This window comes from Lupinus angustifolius, chromosome LG07, assembly GCF_001865875.1.
Source record: "Lupinus angustifolius cultivar Tanjil chromosome LG07, LupAngTanjil_v1.0, whole genome shotgun sequence".
Lineage (NCBI taxonomy): Eukaryota > Viridiplantae > Streptophyta > Magnoliopsida > Fabales > Fabaceae > Lupinus > Lupinus angustifolius.
In genome coordinates this window covers 7,553,359-7,577,467 of record NC_032015.1, presented here as the reverse complement: position 1 = coordinate 7,577,467, position 24,109 = coordinate 7,553,359, and the positions used below count along the sequence as shown (strand labels likewise).

Here is a 24,109-nt window from a genome sequence, read left to right as displayed (position 1 = left end):
ATAACTCTTTTCTCACATATGTAACCTGTTACACACTATTTTTGAAAAATGTTTTAAGTCTTTTAAAAGTGTCTCACATTTTCTAAAAAATAGTTTGAGCAATTATACTTGTATATACTTAAGAGTTTAGGATAGAAGTACTTACAAAGACTTAATCTAATGTCTTGAAGCTTTATCTTCATTTGTCTTCATAAGTCATCTTCCTTTTCTTCGTTTTGGTGATGTCGGTGTCTTCATCAAAACCGTGCCAAGGTCAGGAGCAAGATCTTCTTCACACAAGAAGTCTTCGAATTCTCATTATGTATTAAGGCTCTCCTTAGAAGAGCTCTATTGCATTCAATGTCTCCAAACAATCCTTCTATGGCTTCAACAAACTCCATGGCTGAATCCTTACAAAACAACATTTCACCTTACATTGTTCACCGATCAGAGAACCCATGCATAATGTTAGTATCACCTGTATCAAATGGCAAAAATTATCACTAGTGGGCAAGGGCCATGAGAGTTAGCCTCAACACCAAACAAAAGCTTCCCTTCATAGATAGATTCATACTCATGCCACCCAAAACTGATCCAATGTATCTAGCATGGGAGATTGCAAATAATATTGTCATCTCTTGGATCAACAAATCAGTATCCCATTCTATATCACAAAGTATACTCTAGATACAAAAACCCTATGAGGTTTAGGAAGAATTGGAAGAAAGGTTTTCCCCAGGGAACCTTTTTAGGATTTTAGAACTATAGGAATCCATTGCCAATTTTAGACAAGGTGAATTGAGTGTATCTGATTATTTCACCCAATTGAAAATCCTATGAGATGAACTAGATAATTTCAGAATCCCACCTAGATGCATATGCATTGTCTTACCTTATATAAAGATGTGTAGAATTGAGGACAAGGTAATTATATTTCCCAAGGGTCTTAATGATTTCTATGGGTCTGTTAGATCCCAAATCATGTTGTTTGAACCACTTCCAAATATAAGTAACGTATTCTCTTTGGTAACTCAACAAGAAGGACAAATATATGCTCATGACTCCAACTCCAAAGAGATGACAATTGGAGGATCTTGAAGGAGAGATAGGTTTTTCAAATAGAGTGACAAGCCAAAATAAAGGATTGGGAAGAGGATCCAACAACAATAATTCCTTTGAAAGAGGATCTTGGAACAAATGATGGAAAATTTTGCACCCATTGCAACAAAATTGGTCATACTATTGAAACCTGCTATAGACTGCATGGTTTTCCTCACAACTTTCAGTTTACAAGGGGAGAATAGATTAACTTCATAAGAATTGATGATGAAGAAACTAACAATATTTGTAAGAATGAACAACAAAGACGTAATGATAGGATGGATCAAGACAATACCATACATGGACTAAGCCATCAACAGTATCAAGGTCTTGTTAGCATGCTCCAACATGCATATCCCATGAAGCATACACCAATACATAAGTAGAATGGTGTATCTGGAGACAAGCAATATCATATCTGCTGCATCCACATTTCATGATGACATGAAACCACCAGGTATGCATATAAACCAACATCTGACATGGATTCTAGAAAGTGGAGCAACTGACCATATATCCTCCACTTTGTCACTATTTTCAATATATCACAATATCAAAACAATCAAGGTTATATTACCTAATGGTAATCAAGTGATTGCTAGAATATCTAGCATTGTGCCCATCCTGCAAAACCCGATTCTACACAGTGTCCCGTATTTGCCTAATTTCTCTTTTAACTTGCTATAAATTCCTAAATTAGATCTATACACACCTTATATTGTGTCATTTGATGAATCTCTTTGCAAAATTCAGGACAAGAATTCTTTGAGGGTGATTGGTACATAGAGATAGCAAAACGGGCCGCTCAACCCATTTAGCCCGCGCCCGCAAATGCCCGCAAAAACTTAAGCGGGCACGGGCATGCCCACATTGGTTTAAGGGGTCAAAATTCATTGCCCTGCTCGTTTTAAAACGGGCGGCCCACATGCATTATTGAATAATTAAAAAAAGTAAAAAATTGATATAATAAATGAAATGAAATTAAATAAAGTAGTTGAAGATAAAAAATTAACAAAAAATTTGATATTTTACATGAAGTTTAACAAATCACATCAGATTACAATTTTTGTTAGGGATTAAAAATCACATTACATCATAACTTATTTAAAATTTTCTTATTTTTTTCCTTAAATTATGTTTATGGACCACTCGCGGGCCGCCCGCATGCCCAACGGAAATGTCCGCAAACTTGGCGTTAGGAGTGATAATGGTGCAGAATAAAAACTGTTAGGAGTGATAATGGTGCAGAATTCTCCATGACAACTTTCTATGATTCAAAAGAAATCATACACCAAACTAGTTGCACCTACACCCCACAACAAAATAGGGTGGTTGAGAGAAAACATCAACACATATTGAATGTAGCTAGAGCTCTCCTAATTCAAAGACTAATACCTAAGGTTTACTGGTCTTATACCATTAAACATGTTGTGCACATAATCAACTTTCTACCTACTTCAATTTTGCAACATAAATCACCATACTACTTGTTGTATAAGAAACAACTTGACTTACAAGACTTAAGAGTCTTTGGCTCTTTGTGCTGTGCAAGCACCATTGCTCATAACAGAAGCAAGTTTGATCCTAGAGTTTCCAAATGTATTTTTCTAGGCTACAAGGGTGGTGTAAAAGGATATATTATTTTGAATCTTGTCACTAGGCCTTTAGAACTCACTAGGAATGTGGTTTTTCATGAGTTGATATTTCCTTACAAAACTAGTAACCACAATATGACTTATGAGCCTATACCTAGTATTACTAATACCGACTCTCATTTTATCTATGATGATATTTTTCCTATGAAATTGACCAATAATAGTCAATTTGAATACAAGGCTGATGGAACTGTTGAGAGATATAAAACTAGGCTTGTTACAAAAAGGGTATACCCAAACTGATGGGATTAATTACATAGATATTTGTTCTCCTGTAGCCAAAATTAGCACTGTTAGACTCTTGATAACTTTGACCTCTATTCATAAATGACATCTAAAACAATTGGATGTCAATAATGCTTTCTTGCATGGAGACCTGATAGAGGAGGTATACATGATCTTACCATTTGGTCTACACTCACCTATACCTAACCAAGTCTGCAAACTCCAAAAATCTTTGTATGGTCTCAAGCAAACAAGTAGGCAATGATTTGTCAAGCTCTCTAATTTCCTCATACAACATGGTTACAGAAAATGCAAAACCGATTATTCTTTATTTGTTAAATGGTGGCAATCTAGCTCTATCGTTGATATTGTTCTAGTATATGTTGATGATATCATTCTATCTGATAACCACATTTCTGAAATTAATCACCTTAAATGTATACTTGATCGAGCCTTCAAAATAAAGGATTTGGGTGAATTGAAATTTTTTCTTGGTGTTGAATTGCTAGAAATCACACATGTATCTCAGTGAATCAAAGAAAATATGCCCTAGAAATATTGTGTGATACTGACCTCATTGATTGTAAACTTGCTACAACCCCTATGCTACAAGGGTCACATCTTTATCAAGATAATAGTGCACCTTGTTTAGATCCTTCAGCCTATAGAAGGCTTGTTGGAAGACTTATTTATGTAACCAATACAAGACCAAATATTTCTTTTTCTGTGCAACAACTGGCTCATTTTATGGGAACTCCAACTCTTATACATTATAAGGCAGCCATAAGAGTTCTAAGGTATATAAAATGATCTCCATCTTTAGGTATTTTCTTTCCTGCTGCTTCTACTGTTCAATTAAAGGCCTTTAGTGACAGTGATTGGGCTTCTTGTCTGGATACAAGAAGATCCATACCAGAGTATTGCATATATCTTGGATACTCCTTGATTTCATGAAAATCAAAGAAACAAAAATTGTTTCTAGAAGCTCATGTGAAGCTGAATATATAGCCATGACAATAGCAACTTGTGAAATTACATGGCTCAATTATCTATTGGAAGATTTACAATACTATGTTTCTAAAGTTGGTTTGTTATATTGTGATAATCAATCTACTTTGCATATTGCCTCTAACCCTGTTTTCTATGAAAGAAAAAACATATAGAATTAGACTGTCACATTGTTAGGGAGCAACATGCCAATGGCCAAATCAAGCTTCTACCTGTTCCTAACAATCTTCAATTATCAGATGCCTTAACTAAAGCTCTATGACCTAAGAATTATTCTTCAATATACTCCAAGCTGAGACTCCTAAACATATGTGCCCCAACTTGTGGGGGGGCCACCTAAGGCCAAGACAAGTTGACTATAGCAGAAAATACATCAAGTTAGGACATGAATACCAACATAGACTATGCGGACAAAATGACTAGAGCAGACTATGCAAACAAAATGGCTAGGGCAAACTATGCATCAACTACACCAAGCGAGCGAAATATCATTAAGACAGACTATGCAGGCAAGTAGATCAAGACAGGCCATGCACCAGACAAACTCAGTCTGATCGAGGCATATGTATCAGGCCAACACAATCAGGCGAGGACATATACATCAAGTCGTGCACCAGACTAACTCAATCCGACTGAGGCATATGCATCAAACCAACACGGTCAGGCCATGGCATATGCATCAGATAAAACTAGTCTGGTTAGGACATGCACATTAGATACAAATAGTATAGCTAGGAAATGTGCATCAAACAAAAACAGTCCAACCAAAGCAAAAACATGCCTAGTAGAAACCATGGTGATCAGTGAAGATCATAATCAGGGGACTGTTAAGGTCAAGCCACATTAACTAAGGATCTAGTCACACCAATCAAGAGCCTCTTCTATTTGGTCTAATCTAGTTCAAGCAATATGGGCCAAGAAAACTTGGCTAAGTTATTAACCAAGCAAACTTTGTCTTTCTTTCTTTAGCATGTGTTTTAAATGTATTTTATGTTAGTTAGTTTTTATGTAAATTAGTTAGTTAGTTGTTAATGGTTGGGTTACTCTATAAATGTAATTCAATCATCTCCTTGTAACTCACTTCTTCTATTTTTCTCTTCAAAGTTAATCAATAAAATTATGAGGTATTTTTTATATCTTTGTGTTTAGAATTCTTTAACTTTCTTTCTAGAGTTCTTTAACTCCATAGTTCAAGGAGTCTTCAAATTCTCATAGGAACGATAAATTGGTCCCAAGTCCTAACCATAGATAAAATTCGAAGTGAAAGGAAAGCCAATATTAACTATTATAATATGAAGGATTAATAATTCTTTTGAATCTATTTGCATTGAGTGTGAAAGTATTGGGCCAAGACGGTACAACAGATCTCGTTGGTGCGTGACAATAAAAACAATAGAAATGAGGACGTTAAAACAAAAATCACTGTGAGAAGAATGAAATAGGATTGTTCATAGTGACGTGAGAAAATTTGAAAATCGACACTTCCAATATCTTTGCCAAATTGCCAATCATCCTTGAAATTGAAAATTTGAAGAAGAAAAAGGCTAAAAAGGGAAACCCATAACTGCCATGGAGTGGGCAGAAACCATGTTAACACGTTTGGAATGTCTCATCTTTCGAGTGCACATCTTCTATGTCATTCAAAGTAGGGATTTAGTTATTAATTTACAGTTTGGTTTGATTTGATTCTAGGAGTTTGTACTTTTGTATCTATGAATCAAATAATCAATTTCTTAATAAAAAATTAAAGTGAATCATGAAATTCAATCAAATAATACTTTTTTATTTTTTTTCAATTTAATTGGTTTCATGGTTCAAAAGAGAATGACTTACACTCCTAATAATATAGGTAGTAAGAAATTGCATCTAACTATACATCTTGGTTATGATATAATATAAAATTATAACATAAGTAAAATAATTTAATACGTAATGTATCCTAACACCTTATATCTTTCAGAGTATATGATTACCCTTTTTAATATGTGTTTCTTCCACGAATTGAATATATGATTTTTTGGTCTTTCTGGAGATCTAACAGAGTCTTATACTAACGTCTTGTTAGTATGTATTGTGATGTGATAGTGTAGATATATTAATAGTAAATTATATAATAATAGACATGTTTATGCATTTGGAGATTCCAGTGTTTATTTGTTATGTTACTTATTTACAATGTTATCAAAACCGTATCAATTATCAAACTGGTCAGGATACTGATATATTGTCAATTAGTGATTCAGTAATTAAATCGCATGTCGGGTAGGCCAAATAGACATGCTTATATTTATATATGTAAACTCGTAATGAATTTTTTCCAATATGTAGATATTCAAATTTATAGTCAATGTTCATAGTTTACAAATAACTCTTATATACAGACAATTTTAGCAATTTCAAAGTCTAAATTGTAAACATAAATATCAATAGACATACTTGTTTCACTTAACAAACTCAAAATATAAATATGTGATATAAATGAGTATAATCCTCTAATGTTTTTAAATTAATTGGGTCATAAAACTAAGAATTAAGAATTACAATTTTCTTTTAAAAAAATTCTTATATAAGCTAGGATTGAAAATCATCTCAATTAATTTCTATCTAGGATTGAACTATAGTTTTAATATTTATTTTTTCATGAATCAAATTGGTATTCAACAAAATATATAAGGACTAATGTGAATAATTAGTCATATATGTATTTTTAACATTTTTGTTGCCTCATATCTGAGGCTTATTCTACATTTTGTTTAATGGGAAAATAGAGAACCAAGGCAATTTTTCTAACATATTAAACCTTCGTTATTCTAAAATATAACAAAATAACCAACTAATTTAAGTTGGGTCGGGAGCACCGGATCAATTCTTAGTGCCTCTGAATCTTTCAACTGTGGGACTCAATCAATTTATCAGTTTATTTAATACATTTTTTTTTGGAAAATGCTCCATCCCCTTTACCCATTGTTTCCAACTTTCTCTATTTCTAATACACCTTCATTTCTCTATTTCTAATACACCTTCATTTCTCTATTTCCAATCCTCTTCTAATTTTCTCTCTAAAAAATGTTTCACTTCATCCACTCTTTCTAACTTTCTATCTTCCATCTTTTCAATCCCTCTTCTAATTCATTCTCTCCAAAAATGCTCTATTCACTCCTTCCATCTTCTCTATTTTTCAATCTTTCTTCTAACTCTATCTCCAAAAATGATCCTTCTATTATTTTTACCTTCTCTCTTTCCCAATCCAGTTTCTATCTCTTTATCTCTAAAAGTGCTTATTTCATTATTAACGTTATTAATGATGGATGACGAATCTATGAGAAGATGGAGATGCGTCATAGAAACACAATGAAGGACAAATGTATGAGAAGATGGAGATGCGTCATAGAAACACAATGAAGGACAAATCTATGAGAAGATGGAGATGCGTCATAGAAACACAATGAAGGACGGATCCGTGAGATAGAGAAGGAAGACGAAGAAGAAAACGTGAAGAAGAAATGAGATTTTTGAGGAAGAAATCAATTTAGTAACAAGTCGACCGATTTTTCGGTTTGATCGAAATCTGTCCGATTTTGGATGATTTTGACCGATTTTATTGCTTATCCGATCCAATTACTATACCATATCGGGTAGAGATCCAGTTCGCCAATTTTCCAGTCAAATCAACCGGTCCGATCCAGTTTTAATATCATTGCTTTATGTGTTATTTATTATTATGAATTATTATTTGATTATTCCAATGAGTTTGAAATATTAATGAAGTTAATAAATAATAGAGTAAATAATAAAGAAACTAGTTTGAGTGAAATAATATAAATCATATTTCTCTTTCTGTATTTACATAAATTACCATTAATTTCTATATACACATTATACTGATTATCAATGCAAAAGATATAAATGTAATTTTTAAATAAAAAATGTGTGATTAATGTAATTAAGTTAAATGAACATGATATATTGTGAAGACATATCTAAATAATATAAGAGTCAATGTTTCTTCGTTATTTTAGATTCGTTATAAAATATACTAAATAATATACATATATTGTTTAAATTACTCTTATATTATTGTGTAACGGAATAAAAATAATGAAGAAACATTGACTCTTATACTATTTGGGCACGTTCCTACAATATATCATGTTCTGTTTGACTTAATTACATTTATCACTTTTTTGTTTAAAAGATTCTACTAATCACTCTTGCATGGGTAGTCACCGTAAGAGATGAACATAGGTTAGGTTAGGGCAAGTAAGATTTGTCCCTCACCTGACCCTAAATGTTAGTATGATCATTTTGTTTTGAACCAAATCCTAGACATGAAACTAATATGACCCTAAATGTTGACGAAATTAGTCTTTGAACCCGAACTTAGATTTGATTAAATATAATGCATATCTCTTTTAGATAAAGTCTTCTCAACATTTTAATTAGTCATGTAATTTGACTAATGAAATGATATATGTATACATATTATTAGTCATGTATATATGATGAAAAATTAGAGAATCAATGATATTTTTAACTAAACAAATGTCATTACTCTACATATAATTGAATAAAGACATATATAAATATGATGTGTGAAAGATTATGTGTGGGTCATGCTGATCTCCTACCTAACCCTTAATATTGGCTAGTCTAATTTTTAAACTTGAACATAAACCCGATCTTATTTGGATTCAATCATATCAGGCCAAAATGGTTGACCAGATAGAGTGAGATCCTACTCACCCCTAACTACTATAATGTATGTGTATACATTAAAGGTTGCTTGTGCAGGAAAAAAGAACAATCATTTATATAATTTTTCTAAAATTCAGGGAGGATGAGCATGTAATTTACTATAAATAATAATATCACAATATCTCATTAAATTAAATATTAATTAGAATTAAATCCTAAATGGCAACAGGGTGTGTTTGGATTATTTTTCACGTCTAAAAAATAGCGTGTTTTGTGTTGTAGTTGGCAACGGGGGAGGAAGTGAGGTGGCAGAGAGAGAGAGAGATCGGAGTGTATTCTTTCGATCCATTCTGTTATCATTCATCACAACTCATTCCTCTCACTCTACTCACGCAAACCCTAATCTTATTTATTTCTTATTTTCCTAATTTATTTATCCACGTTTTCCTTTCTACACTGATCATCACCAATCTTTCCCGTTTTTTATTCTGTTTAGAACAAAAAAAAGTAGAAACCTAACTGCCAATGTTTATCACACCTGATTCTTCCTCTAACCACCACTCTCCGATCAGTGGTCCTCCTTCGCAGGCGGTGTCTGTGGACTCCAGCCCTAGTTTCCCTCCAAGAACCCTTCTTTCTCCCTGGGCTCAGGTTGTCCGCGGCAGCGACGCCGTATCATCGACTCCCATCCCGCAATCGACCCCGATGTCATCATCGCCTTCTTCCTCCTCCGCCCTCGCTCCGGATCAGGCGATGTCATCTGATTCTGTTGAGAACTCTAATTCTAACACTGTTGTTGGTGGTAGTAGCCCTTTATCTGGTGCTAATGATGGAAATGGTGGTCGTTCTAAGAAACCTGTTTGGAACAAACTCTCAAACGGTGTCGTTTTGGAGGCTGGTCCTGTAATGGGTGCGGAATCGTGGCCTGCTTTATCTGAATCTACCAAAGTGTCTGGTAAATTGCAACCTGAATCCTTGTCATCCAAGATTGCTTCTGAAGGATCATCACTCTCCTCTTCTCAGGTTAAGTTCCATTACAATGCTTTGCTGTAATTAATTCTCTGTTTTTATTTATTTTATGGTTGATACATTGTTTAATTTATTGGTTTAATAAATAACTGTAAAAAGATAGTATAAATGCTAGCATTTTCTTATATTTTCTTTTAATTTAAGAAACGTGTTCTTATATTAATGTCATAGTAATTTTATTTCATAGTTGTATCAGGTCCTATAATTTGTGTATATGCGTGTTTGTGTTGTATAGTCTCCATTTCCAGTGTTGTATACTTGTATCTGTGCTTCATAGAAGAAGAATTCTTTGTCATCTTTTGTTGCTTAATCTAAGAAACTTGTGCAAATTGTGTTTATATTGACTTGGTTTATCATGAATACACTACATGGCAAAGTATTATAGAGTATGGATGTAATAAAAATGTTTAAATATATATGGAAGGATGCTATAAATACATACATAGTGGTGGTAACTGGTCTGTCACTCTGTCTTATCTGCTTGCATGTTCTTTCCATTATTTTGTAGGCCCCATTAGCTTCACACTCTTCTCAGAAACAGGCTACTAGTAATGCAAAACTTAATTCCTCGACGAGCTATAATATGCCAAACAGACAAAGATCAATGAAGAGGGGAGGTGTAAGCAACACTGGATCTGGTCCTGCAGAGAGCAGCTTCTCCAATCCTCCCCCACCACCACCACTGCCACCACCCTTTCCGGTATATCAACGCCATCCAAGTAGCTATGGCATTCCAGACCATTCTCCAAGAGATCATTACCGGAACAATAACTGGGATACAAGACCACCGACTGGTGGTTTCGTGCCCGCGATGAATGGACACCGGGGGTCTTCTCGCAGGGGTAACTTTGGGCCCCATCCACGTGGAGATGGTTCCTATCATAATAATTATGGCAGCCGGCGTGACAAGGATCGTGGAAATTATGCTAATAGCAGAGATGCTCATGTACACCAACCAAGGATTCCTCCTCCAAGGGGATTACTGAGGCACCCATCACCAAATACTGCTGGATTTGTTGCCCCCCAGCCCATAGGAGGACCCTTTCCCAACCCTGCTGGCTTCCCCGGTGAGTTTATTCTCCTTTTCACCAATTCTGTTTCTACAAAATAAAGTTTAACTAATGCTCCTGCTATTTCCTTTTAGAGTACTATTACTTTCCAACTCCACTATTTGATCACTTTAAGGGCATGCCATTCATTACCCATGGTCCTCCTCCTGCATTGTTCTTCCCTGCTGTAGAATCTCCTTTGACCAATATGATAGTCAGCCAAATTGATTATTATTTTAGGTAAATTTTTTCTCTTGTCTATTATTTAGTTTGTCAATAAATCCTTGACTAGTGAAGTAATGAATTCTCAGTTCATTGCTGATTTTTTTTGCAGTGAGGCTAATTTAGTGAAAGATGAGTTTTTAAGGTCCAACATGGATGAACATGGTTGGGTTCCCGTTACTGTGATAGCAGACTTCCCTCGAGTAAGTTAATGGTGCTTTACTAAGCAATGTTTCATGCATCTTTTCTGTAGAGACTCTGAACATGTTAAACTTTTTGGTTGTATGATTGAGTAAATCCAAGGCATTATGACGTCATACGATCCATATAGCCGACCCCACCTAGTGAGATTAAGGCTTGATTGTTGTTGTTGTTGTTATTGTTTATTGATTAAATCCTTGGTTTGCACCAGCCTTTTAAGTACACTTTTCTCTGTTTGGTCTCTAAATATTTTTGCATTTGATACTTAGCTTACAATTACATTAGAAGCAGTGAGAGTAATTCAGTGAGTTTTACTTGATGCAACTGGAGAACCTAATGTTTCTCTCATGTTACATGACCTTGCTTTTTTGCTGCAAACTTGTGGTAATTTTGGCATGTATGCCTTTGTTCCCTTTTACTTTTATGCCTTGATAGCTATGTTGACTCTATATTTCATCATTGTTTAAGCAATGCTGCTACTAATTGTTGGTGGGAACGAGCAAATATGATGTTTTATGACTGATTGTTGTGAATCCCTTGCAAGTTGCAACTTTGATATTCGTTGTTTGCAACTGTTTTGATTTGTAATTTGCAATACTTTTCAAATGTTACTTGTGTAAGATCTTTGGATTTGAGTTTTGGTAATTAATCTTTGCCTTGGAATTTCCATAATATATTGAACATACACAATGTCATCAGTAAGAATGATGGGTTGAACTGTTCAGGAATGGTGTGTTCAATTAGCTTAGCCATAGTGGTTTTTATTCTGCATCCAAATCTTTTATGCTTCTCCTTGTTGGTCTTACTTGGTCACTTCTTCCTTTGTATACGAATGACAATGATATGCAAGCGGCCTTGCAAATGGTCCTGGTTTGCACAGTTAATTAGGCGATTGTTTGGGTCGTTTGGGACCATTCAAAATCTGGTTCAAACGAGTTAACTGGGGATAACCCGAGTTAGTGAACCATACAGTTTCTTTAAAATAAAAAAAACACTTGCTAGAACGAGAAGAACATAATTTTCAACCAAGGCCCGTGATATGGAAGAGTGGAAGGGAACAATGTGAGAGAGTGAAGATCTGTGAACAGTGATGGAAGAAGTGGAGGTACATGGTGGTAGTCGGCGAGATGGGTTGTGTAGGGATCCGGGTCTGCACGAATGGAAGAAGGAAGGATTTGGCACCTAGTGGGTATGAAAGAAGAAGGCGTGTTTTTTAATTGAAGAAGCACTGCGTTACTAAAGAAGAAGAAGCACTGCCACTCAATCACTATTAGGTTTAGTTTTTTCAATTAACTATAATGTGTAGTTGGGCAGGGTCATTGGGCTTCTGTTTTTTATGGATGTGTTTTTATTATATAATTATATTTATATATATGATGTGGTATGGTCCGATCAGACAGTTTAATTGGTAAGACCTTATACGGGACCTCATTCAGTTTGACATCCGGCTTGAGTTTCATAACATTGTAGTATATTATTCATCAAAATAAGTGGTCAAGGATTTTGGTTTATTAAATTGTGGAGACAATATATTAACAAATGGAAAAATCAATCAGATTTCAGGTATTGAAGTGTCTATGATTCTTTACTCAAACATATGGTTGAACTACTTCCTGATAACTATTTTAAATTTAGGACAAGTTGATCAGCTATATGGTGTGCCTTCAAAGGCTGGGGAGTCATGAAATTGGATTTGTTGAGAAATCACCTGTCTACCACTCCACTGTTGTGTTTCACTTTCGATCTTGCAACTTTTCTAAATATATAAACTTTTTGATTACTTATCTCCATTTAATGTTCATTTTTTTTCACGAACCTGTTTGCATATGTGCATTCATAGAAATGTATAGTGACCAGGTATGTGCTTTGTGCACTGTGCCTCTCCTTCATAGAAATGTATAGTGACCAGGCTCGCCGCATTTTTCACTCAAGCTCACCCCATTTCCTGCCAAGCTATCCATTTCCAGCCAAACTTTTCTTTTTTGGTTGTCCTTTTATCATTGATGCCAACATGACTGTGTTACCTTTCTAATTCTTTTAATCTTTTGTATAATTCTATCTTTTTATTTCTTGTCTTTTTAACTTGTAAAGAAAATCTCCACACAGGGTACTTCTATTTTGTCCAACCTTTTTTAGCTGTTGCCGTTCTATTTTTTCAATCTAAATCATGTAGGGATGTTTAAATTAAAGGTCAGCACTGCATTCTTTTCTTTTGGGCAATTGATATGATTGTCTCTTTATATCTCCAGCCTCTTTGTTAACTACTACAATGTAACTGACTTAGTGGAGATATGTTTTATAAAAATTTTTTGTCATAATAGAGGCTTGACGTGTCTTTATGCTATGATGAGTGTGTCTTAGCCATATGCCTTTTAAGTATTAATGTTTAAATGTATTAAGTTTTTGTCTATTTTTAGTTTTTAACATGTGATGTGTTTCTTAGAAACTATTTGCATTGTATCTTACCAATCTTCAGTATGCAGCGGCTCCACAATATGCTATTATCCCACTAATATATCATTCTTGGGCTGGTCACTCTGCCACTGTCCAGGATTGACTACTATGCTTTTGATATGACTTAAATCTTAATAAATATTACACACCTTGAGTTTTTCGCTTTATGGATTATCTGTTTGCAGGTTAGAAGTTTGACAAACAACATTCAGGTGATACTGGACTCAATGAGAGCATCCACTGTTGTGGAAGTACAAGTAAGTTCTCATTTCACAGTATTTTCCAATTGTCAATCTCATATAAACATGCACTGTGCACACTTTCTGTTCATTAGTGTAGTGTAGCTTGTGAGTTACATCTTTAGGATAAATTAATGGTACTTTATTTCTCTCCCTCAACCATGCTGTAGGGTGACAAGTTAAGGAGACATAATGAGTGGGAGAAATGGGTGCCCTCTGCCAAGCTTCAGGCTGATTCTGCTTCAGTATCTCCTGTTGGATCAAGACACAACCTAGCAGCTGATTTTCAAACCATAGCCCTGGAAAACGCAACTACTGAGGAAGGTACGGCGGAGTCTTTCAATCAGTCTCAACTCCCAAATGGTGATGCTGCAAGGAACACCAATTGAAACTATACTTACATAATCTACCCCACCAGAAATTTCTGGGCCTTGTCTTCTGTCCAGTATTCAGCCGTGTCCCTGGATTCTATTTTTTGTGTGTGCGGAGGTGATGGAAATAGAGGCTGCGTGGGAGTTTGATTATTTCTACAGTCATAGCTCGATTTTGATAGTAATTTTGAGTAAGTAGTGGATACAAGTAAGAATTTTGAGGCTGTGTGGCTTATAATGCTTTAAATGTTTCTGCCGTGATTCCTCCAAATGTTATTCTTTTTCATCACAGTTGGGAATGGATGGGGCCACAAAGGGTCAAGATTTTCACGTCAAAACGTTCATCTGGTTGGTGGTGTGGTTGCAATCATGATTTTAGGGACTCCCTAAACATTGATGTTACGAACTATTGAAGGGGCCACAAAGGTTGTGGTTTCCATAACTCTCAACTTTTACATTTTGGTGTTTGTAGCTATCGTTTTTTTATTTACGTTTGGTGTTTGTGGTTTCGATAACTCTTAAAACTTTTAGATTTTGGTGTTTGTAGCGATCGTAGGTTGGAATAAAAACCTTAATCCTTTCTATTTTCCTTGTGTCCTCTATTTCTCTCATCTAAGGATCATAAATTTCGCAGCCAATAAAAACTAAATCATGCACAGAAGACTTAACGAAAAATATATATAAAACGAAAAATATATATAAATGGTAGATGATGTACTGATTGTGTATAAATTTTTAGGCCGTTCGTGCTTAGATATTACACTCTAATATATAATCATTAAAAAAAGACAAAAAAATGTATAGTGTAATAGTTTTTTATATTGTTATTGCATCATTTATTTTAAATTATCATCGACTCTTCATAAACAAATCCAAATAAATAATAGATGATGCATTGCATTACCTTCTATAAAAAAAATTATATCTGGGACAGGAGGGCCTGTACTTGCACACCCTAAATTTGTCTTGGATTAAATGACGTTACTTATAGTAAATTATACGGACACTTATTGTGAAATTGCATAGACTATCACTTCTTTTTTTACCTTAGAAACAAATTCTCTTAAATTATATATATATATTATATTGATTACCTCATTATCTAAGCTATATATAAAGTCAAAACTACAAATAATTATAATGGTATAATTTTCCACATTCCAAAATTACTCTTTTATAACTCAATCATTAATAACCATTATAAACTTCCAAACATTACTTTTATTTTTTTTCACAATACATCATTATTCTTCCGTATATTTTCTTATTTTATCTTTTTTTCTTCAATTTTATATTTGATTAATCTTCTTACATCTTTCGTTTATGTTGAGTGTTTATGAAACAATTTTTATATTAAATTATTTTTCTTTAAAGAATGTAACATAAAAATAATATGTATCATAAAAATAAGAATGCGTTAAACAAAAAACATAATAAATATAACTAAGTTAAATAAAATATGGTATATTATGAAGACAAATCAAAATAGTATATGACTCAATATCTCATTATTATTTTTGGTTCGTTTCAATATAGTATAAGAGTGATTTAAATAATAGTTCCTTAGAATTATTGATGCATCTTTTAATAACAAATAATAATGAAGAGATATTCATTCTTATACTATGTGGATTTTTCTCTGCAATATACTGTATTTTGTTTAACTTAATTATACTAATCACATTTATTTGTTTAAAAAATCACACTCATTTTTCATACAGATATAATTAATGTAATATATAAATAAAAATATTCGTGATTTGTGTAAGTATAATAAAAGATTGATAATTTATATAATTTCCCAAGAATTGTGGGTGTAATTTACTCTACTTTTTATTTTGCAACCGCATAAAGAAAAGAAGGATAAAGAAGAAATCACGTAGAAAATAATGAACCCATGGAATTATTATAGACACATGTAAAAAACTAGTCCTCTCATTTCTTATCTTTTGTAGTTTAAAATTAATATAATTGTAAAAAATGTATTTTAACTAAAATACTGCTATTTATTAACTAAGAAAAAAGTATAATTAAAAATGATAGATATAAATGTAATTAATAAATAAGGATAAAATTAAAAAAAAATGTGACCATATTTTGAAATTATAGGAAAAAAATTTGAATGAAAAACAACAACTTAAAATGACAATGAATAAGGAATAGAGAGAGAATTATTACAATTGTTTTGTTTTAGGTAAAAGTAGGATATTGAGTTCTACCAGGTAGTTAGATGTCAGCTCCCGAGTCGTCTGATGCAAAGCATTACCCCAGTTGGAAGGTTTTGAGCCCTTAAAGATGAGTTCAACTCCTCTCCGGGTCCCGGAGAAATCAGTACTGAAACATAAGGATGATATTTTTTGACAAATTTTTATTTATTTTTTAATAAAAAATAATATATAATCATCACCATTAAAATAAATTTGCCACATGTTTTAATCTTATCCAATACTAGGCTCTCCAAGAGAGGATTCCCACTCCTTAAAGATGGGTTGTTATATATTGGAACTGAGTCTTAGTATTAGAATCAACGCAACATTATAGATTTGATTAAAGGATAAGGTGGTGTTTCATAATCACATTTTTTTGTGTGTACTATCAAGAGTATTTCTTCACCGTTTTGGGTAAGAAACTAATCTCTTTTAGAGTGCATGATTATCCTCCCAAAAAGTATTACTCACAGGAATCGAACCATTGATCTTTTAGTCATCTTGAAGATCTAACAAGGTCTTACACTACTAGACTGACACTCTCTTAATAGAATCACTGTTTTGATATGAGTAATATGGACTTGATTATGATTAGATTATATAATGACTTTCATGTGGAGTATTCATTTCTCTTTAGAGAGATGTTAGTTAAGGTTAATGGTATTGATTTTATTATACATGTCTCTATTAGGTGTAAAAATTACTTTATTTCATAAGGATAATTGAATGTCTTTTAACTCTAAAAGTTAAAGAAATATTATTCACACATTACATATAGTTAAATTATTTCATAAATTCTTATCACGTGAATTTTTATGTCATTCCAAGTCTAAAAGAACAAAACAGAGAACAAATTCTATCACTTGGGCCTAGCGCATTGAGTAGCACCCAACACAACTGGGCTAGCTGAAAGGTCGGGGCCAGGCGAAGAGTTGTACTTAGTGCATGTACCTGCACACAACAAAACGTATAAAAATCAGAAATATTAAAAGGAAATCAAAAATGAATTTTAAGGGAGTTTTCAAAGTTCCAAAGCAGTTCTTTGAATAGAAACATTATGTATACAATTTCACTTAGTGTATAGGGTAATTTTAGCTGGAAATGAGATGTAAAAGCAAGAAGAAATGTTAAGGAGTCAATTTATGTTTATTGAGGAGATAATTTCTTCTCTTATGGGTTGTATTGTTCTCTTTTTTATCTTTATTCTAGTTATCATGAAAATGTTTAGTTAAACTTCTCTCTTATTGGAATTGAATGTAATACTCATAATACTAGGATTTAGATTTATGCTTATTAGTTATATGTTACTTTTTATGAGTTTTTCTATTTTGCCTAATGCTTCTTAGAGATTGGCAACCTCTTTGGTATGAACATTGATTGATGAACCCATGAAGAAATTTTGGTTCCAAGAGTCTGAATTAGAAACTCATCTTATTGGTATAATTTTTAGACGCAAATTTGTACTAATTTGTCACATTCGTGTTTGTGTTAATATGATTACTAGAAATAGATTCATATGAACATTAAATATCTCTCAAATTTGTTAACATATTTACTAGACATAATTGTATATTAATGGTTTATAAATCTTTATCTTGTTAGTGTAGTTGCTAGACAAAGAGCCATATTAATAAGCTACTAATATGACAAAGATATTAACGATTAGTACGTTTGAGATGTTGTACTCAAGCTCAATCTCACAAGTATAATTGCTAGAAATAGAAGTATGTTTTGTGGGTCATAGTTCTTCATCTAATTGGTAAAGTTGTTAGACATGCAGTTTTATTTCATGAGCTACTAAAATGATTAAGACATTAATTTTAGTACTATTGAGGTTCCATTATTGTGAAAGAATTATTGTTAAATGAATGTGTATTGTCGGATAAAGCATATATGAGTAGTGAGTAGTGAACTTCGACTCCAACATATTTATTACATCATTTTAATCTAATAGTTTAATTCATACTTAGTGAAATCAACCAACCAAAATCTTATTCGAAACCAACTTAGAATAACAATATTTAGTTGAAAGACTAGTATGAAATAAGTAAATATGGATATGACAATCTTTTTATACTTTTTTGCGACACACGACATGCTATTTTCATTGACAAATTTTTTGGTTAGCAAAATGTCATGTTGTTGGGGACTTGCAATGATACTTAGCATTGCAACACATTTTATCATTTTTTAGTATTTTATTTTCTATTTTATTTTCCTTATTATAATTTCTCCTTGAGTTTGTTGTACAAGGTGAGGTTCATAGTACAACATGTGTTATGATTACAACCTAGATACCCATGCTACACTTCTGGCTCAAAACCAGATGCTCCTTTAGAAGAACTCGAATTATTACACTAACAAATACCCAATCTTCCTCAACAAGTCTAGCCAGACTTTCTTACTAGTCAACATAGGGTGTATTGTAGGGTACACATCTGTTGTCCCATAAGTTGTGCCACTGCATGTGCCATCAACTGTGATTGGTCTAGAAAATAATTAACTATTAATTTTTTAACTTCAATAGATTTTTTCAACCAATGACAGACTAGTGGCACAACTTGTGGGACAACAAATATGCTCCCGTATTGTGGTACGTGTTATGACAATCATCCTACCTACTATTGGTCACTCCCTTATATTGGGGAGACACAATACATGGAGGTCACCATCACAATTATTTTCATAACAGTAAATCTTACTTAAATTAGATTATTTTAATTTGACTAATAAAAATAATGACGATATATGATCCAAAATTTCTAACAATATGAAGGGAGACAAATGACCCTACCAAATTACAACCATAGAAAGTGACTTATTTTGTATAAAAATAATAGATAAATAAATTATAAATAAGTATAAATAAAAATCATTCACTACTCATTTGTATAATTTATATTTAAAATTTAATAATAATTAAATATAAATAGTAGATGATGTTATGACAATATAAAAATATATTACCATGTTAATATATATATTTTTCTCTTTTGTAACTAGACTCACTCCCACCTTTATTTGGGTCCACATGTGATGTGTCATTCCACGTGTCAGTAGATATGATTAGTAAGGATAATATTCAATAATTACATTGTTAACTTAAATATTTTATCGATCAATCAAATGTGATGGTACATAGGGTGATACAAAATATGGGACATCAGATTTGCTCCCCTTTACTTTAGATAGTTATTACGGTGAAAATAGTGATGGCAATGAGGTCGGGTGGGCGTGGGTAGTATTTTTCTATTCTCAAACTCACTATTTACAGGTACTCATAGAGCTAGCGAGTATTCACGGATACCCAACAGATTTCTAATTTTAATTATATATTTATATACTTTATAATAATCAATATATAAAATAATTATTAGAAATAATAAGATATTTATATGATAATTTATAATTTTAGTCAAATCAAAGCAATGTATTATGAAATAATAATAAAATATATATATAACCTTAAAATAATAATAATAAATAAACTATAATTTATACAAAAATTAATTAAAAATAAATTTATAAATATGCGGTACCCATACAACAGATATCATAAAACATGTTTTCATCCATAAACTATTAGTGTGAGTAACTATTGTCAGTATTTTTATGGATGCTCACAAGTTAAATTTTTTGTCATCCCTAAATAAAAATATATTAGGTCTTTCATTGTAATATTTGTTATCAATATTATAATAATATTGCTTTCCTGATAATAAAAGTAAGAACATTTTTATTAATATTGCTAGAGTTTCTAGTTTTCCTATGTTTTATCTCATTTGAGTATATCTTATCTCTTATGTCTTATAATTTTGTGTCATTCCATATACTATCAATTATAACTGGTTAGAAAAATACTTGAAAATTAAATGTTTAACTTCAACACATTTTCTTCAACTAATAACACATTGAGTAATAGAAATTGTGGTGAGTGAATTTATAATTGAGATCTTCTATACTATTTTCTTATGTCTAACTCATTATTATTAATAGGATTTTGACAAATATACATCAAATAAATATTAAATTAACTTTTAAGTTAATAGTATTACACATGGTAATATTTAATTAGTTGGGAATATAGGAATAAAATTATTTTGACATGAAGATTTTTGTTGGCTGATTTTCTCAATTTTCGAACATGCAAAACGATTTTTTTCTTTCAAAATTCAATGTTCCAACCACAAATATGATTGAAAAACTGTTAGACATCATACCCAATCACTCATCAACAACAAAGCATTTTACTTTTTAACTATGGCTCCTCTCTCCTTAGAGGTTGTCACCCTCTCTAGATAATTTGTATAAACAGTGTAGATGTTATTTTATACACATATCCATGATCTTAAACATTATTAATATACTAACAAGTGAGAGAAAATTTACACCTTCCCATTAAATTCGTTTATTTTTAATTGCAGTCCTAAAAATTGAATGAGTTAGTATTTGCCATCATTTATTTTAGTTACTAGAGTGGATGAGGCATTACATATATTAGAAGGGAAAAACGATAGAATATATTACATCGACACTCTTAGTTGATTTTGATTATATTTCACCATCTTTTATGCTTAAAATATTATATTTACATTCCTTACGGGATGGTTAATTACAGTCACTTCCTCCTCTACCGAGATAGCACTCTATTATATTATTATATATATAAATATATGATTTGAACATGTGTTAAAAAGATTTTCACCACCAAATCTCTTTGAAATATTACTCTAAGGAACGTGATGTGTATAGTTAATTACTATTCAGACCAATAGAAATGGTCTCTTGTATAGTCTACTCAATAAAACAAAAACAAAAAGATCAATGGCGTACCTATAAACTCAGATAGAACTTTTCCGTTACTAAATCTCCCAGTTGGAATCCCTCCTCTTAAATCTTTCCCATATGGTGGAAAATTACATCGTGCTGATGTTTCCATGTTGTTGTTGTTATTGCCAGTATCCACGATTGAATCTCCAAACACAAACACTGCTGGAACTGAAACATTTTGTGGCAGTTTCAATAGAGCCATTATTTTGCATGAAACAAGTACTAATAATATGAAATGTAGGAGAAGTGAGGCACATATTGAAGCCATAAGAGAATAAGGAGGAGGATGAGGGAGCTTCTTGAAAAGTGACGTATATAAAGCAGCTTTGGACTCTTCCTCTTCTCTATATTTAAGATGAGAAAAAAATGTATATATCGACAATGTCAGAATTTTTTATAATGTCACTCCATTATCTACCATTTTTTTCCAATTATGTTTGACTTTTCACAAAAAGTAATTCAAATGAAGGGTGACTGATGTACTGATTGTGCATAATTCTTTACACTGTCAGTGCATCAATATTACATTCATTTAAGGTGGACAAGATGAAGTTATAAGAATAATTAAATATACATTTATGTCTAGTAGTTTAGGTTAACAAGTTTAAGAGCAATAAAGTTATTAACTTAGTTCTATGTCTAGTAACTAGTTCAACAACATGTATGAGATGAGATGACAATTATATGATGAGTTATACAAGTTCGGAATCATGCAATGATTTCTCTAAGCATTTTATTAACAAATCATGCAATAACATAATCAAACTTAAAGCAAACATAAAACACACATGTATACATGTATGTGAATACCTGTTTTTGTCCGGCCCAAAATACCTTTTCCAATAAATGAAATAATAGGGTAGTTTTTGTTCACATAAAAGGCTTCGTGAACTTGGTGGCTCAATATAGATAGGAGTAATCATAATTTGATGGACTTGAAATTTTTTTCTTAAAAAACCATAATGAAGTGAGTATTTGCTATTAGTAACACTTCCGTAAGTGCCTCAAGGCAAATAGTTGCAAATGCCCGTTGTTAGTTGCTATTCAAAAGGGATCAATTCTTTTATTACTAAATATTGTTTTAATTTGAAATCTTGTACCAATGGGTAATTATTAGGAGATCAACACCATTTCTTCCAAATTACACGTGTGAAAAAGTAGGCTAAATAGCAATTGGACTAAGCAGTAGAAATTTGACATTAAAGAGATGAAAAGGTCACATGTTAATTACTAAGGGTTATCTCAATTTGCAAGACCATATTTGTTTTCTCTAGTTATTAGAGGCTTAACAATCTGGCTTTCAAAAAATCTGCAGATTCGGAATTGGCTAATAATAAAGAGTATTGAAATTGGATTAGTGGAGTATAACAGTTAACATTAAAGGGATAAATCAAATTTTGAATATGATTTTGGTATAATGGCACGTGTGTTTGTAAGTGTATTAATATGGCAAATTTCAAACATATAGTATCCTTATTTGATTATAATAATGCTATAATTTAGGACATTTATTTTGCCACACCACATATCATCAGGGGGCGTTAGAATCCTGTTGTGCATCTGAATCAAGGGAATCAAATATTCCCCCTTAACTTCCTCTATTGCCTTAAAGGGAAGGATTTCTTTTTTTTTTTCTATAAAAGGTACCATGGTCATATATAGAAAAGGGAGAGAAAAAAGAATACGGGAGAAGTAACAAAGCAACTCAAAGAAGGAGAATAGGATATACGAATAGTAGTAACAGTCCGTAGCATCAGTGCTAATACATATAAAAAAAAACGAAAATATACATCCAGAAAGGGACCAGGAATACTTCAGCTCTCAACCGGTTGCACAACAGTGGAGTGTAAGAGACAGGCAAGTATCGGGCAAGCAATAACAGTATCTACAAATCCAGGTTAGTACTGGTTACTCCATTTGTAAGAATTCTCATCTAATATCATTCCAATTGTTAAGAAAGATTCAATTAAATCGCATCCATAAGCATGTTTTGCTATTTATAACATAGATACTCATATCATAAACAACCTATGCACCCAGTAATCACAAGCTTGCTAGAAATAATAAAAATACAAAAAACAAAAAGTGTCCATAAACAGCCACCCCCTATGCCCATAAGCCTTTTTTCTAGTCTTCTAAAAAACCAAAGACATCTAGCTATCTTAACCAACAATGTGTTTTTTTTATAAAATTAGTAAATGAACCAAAACAATATTATGCAAGTTAGCTATTCTTATAAACAATAAATAAAAGGAGCAACAATCTTAATTAGCACCACAACGGGGCTTTGCGAAGTTAACTTTTTTTTTACCCGATTTCTATTGCGTTAAAACTCATCATACCCCAAATGAGTCAATGGCTCGTCCAAACTAGAATGGATAAGGGAAGGCCATACGTAGCCTCCATAACCGGTGATGAAGGAAGCCGTAAGCTTCACCGGAAGTGCATGCGGTCTCACCTTGCTTCAGTAATAAAAAAAAAGAACAAGTTCATAAAAAATTAAGAAAAATCGAGAATTCAAAAATAGAGAATCTAGAAGGAAATGGGGTATGAAAAGAGAGTGAGGAAATTATTTACCTCTTCCCAAGTCACCATAACAATCCGTCTTCGACATTGTGATTCCAAAAGGAACCGAACCATCGTACCTCATCATGACCACCGTGATGATAGAGGGGAACCACCATCAGAAACCCGAATCTGGAATAACCGCATTACCTCCTTGGTTGCTGACACGAACCAAGCTAAGGGAGAGAAAGGATTAGAAAAGAGGAAGGTTAGGGATTGCGAAATCCCTTTGGGATTTTGGGGTTCTAAGGAATCCGTATGTACCCCTTTTGCTGCCGT

At 32.6% G+C, this 24,109-nt stretch overlaps 1 protein-coding gene across 1 annotated transcript; it reads left to right on the top strand.

The window, feature by feature from the left end:
- Positions 8,942-14,531, top strand: LOC109352117 (la-related protein 1C-like). The gene is made up of 7 exons (XM_019593936.1): positions 8,942-9,146; positions 9,178-9,686; positions 10,201-10,759; positions 10,837-10,981; positions 11,076-11,166; positions 13,804-13,875; positions 14,028-14,531. The coding sequence occupies exons 2-7, from the start codon at positions 9,189-9,191 to the stop codon at positions 14,244-14,246; spliced, it is 1,584 nt and encodes a 527-aa protein (XP_019449481.1). The 5' UTR covers positions 8,942-9,146; positions 9,178-9,188; the 3' UTR covers positions 14,247-14,531.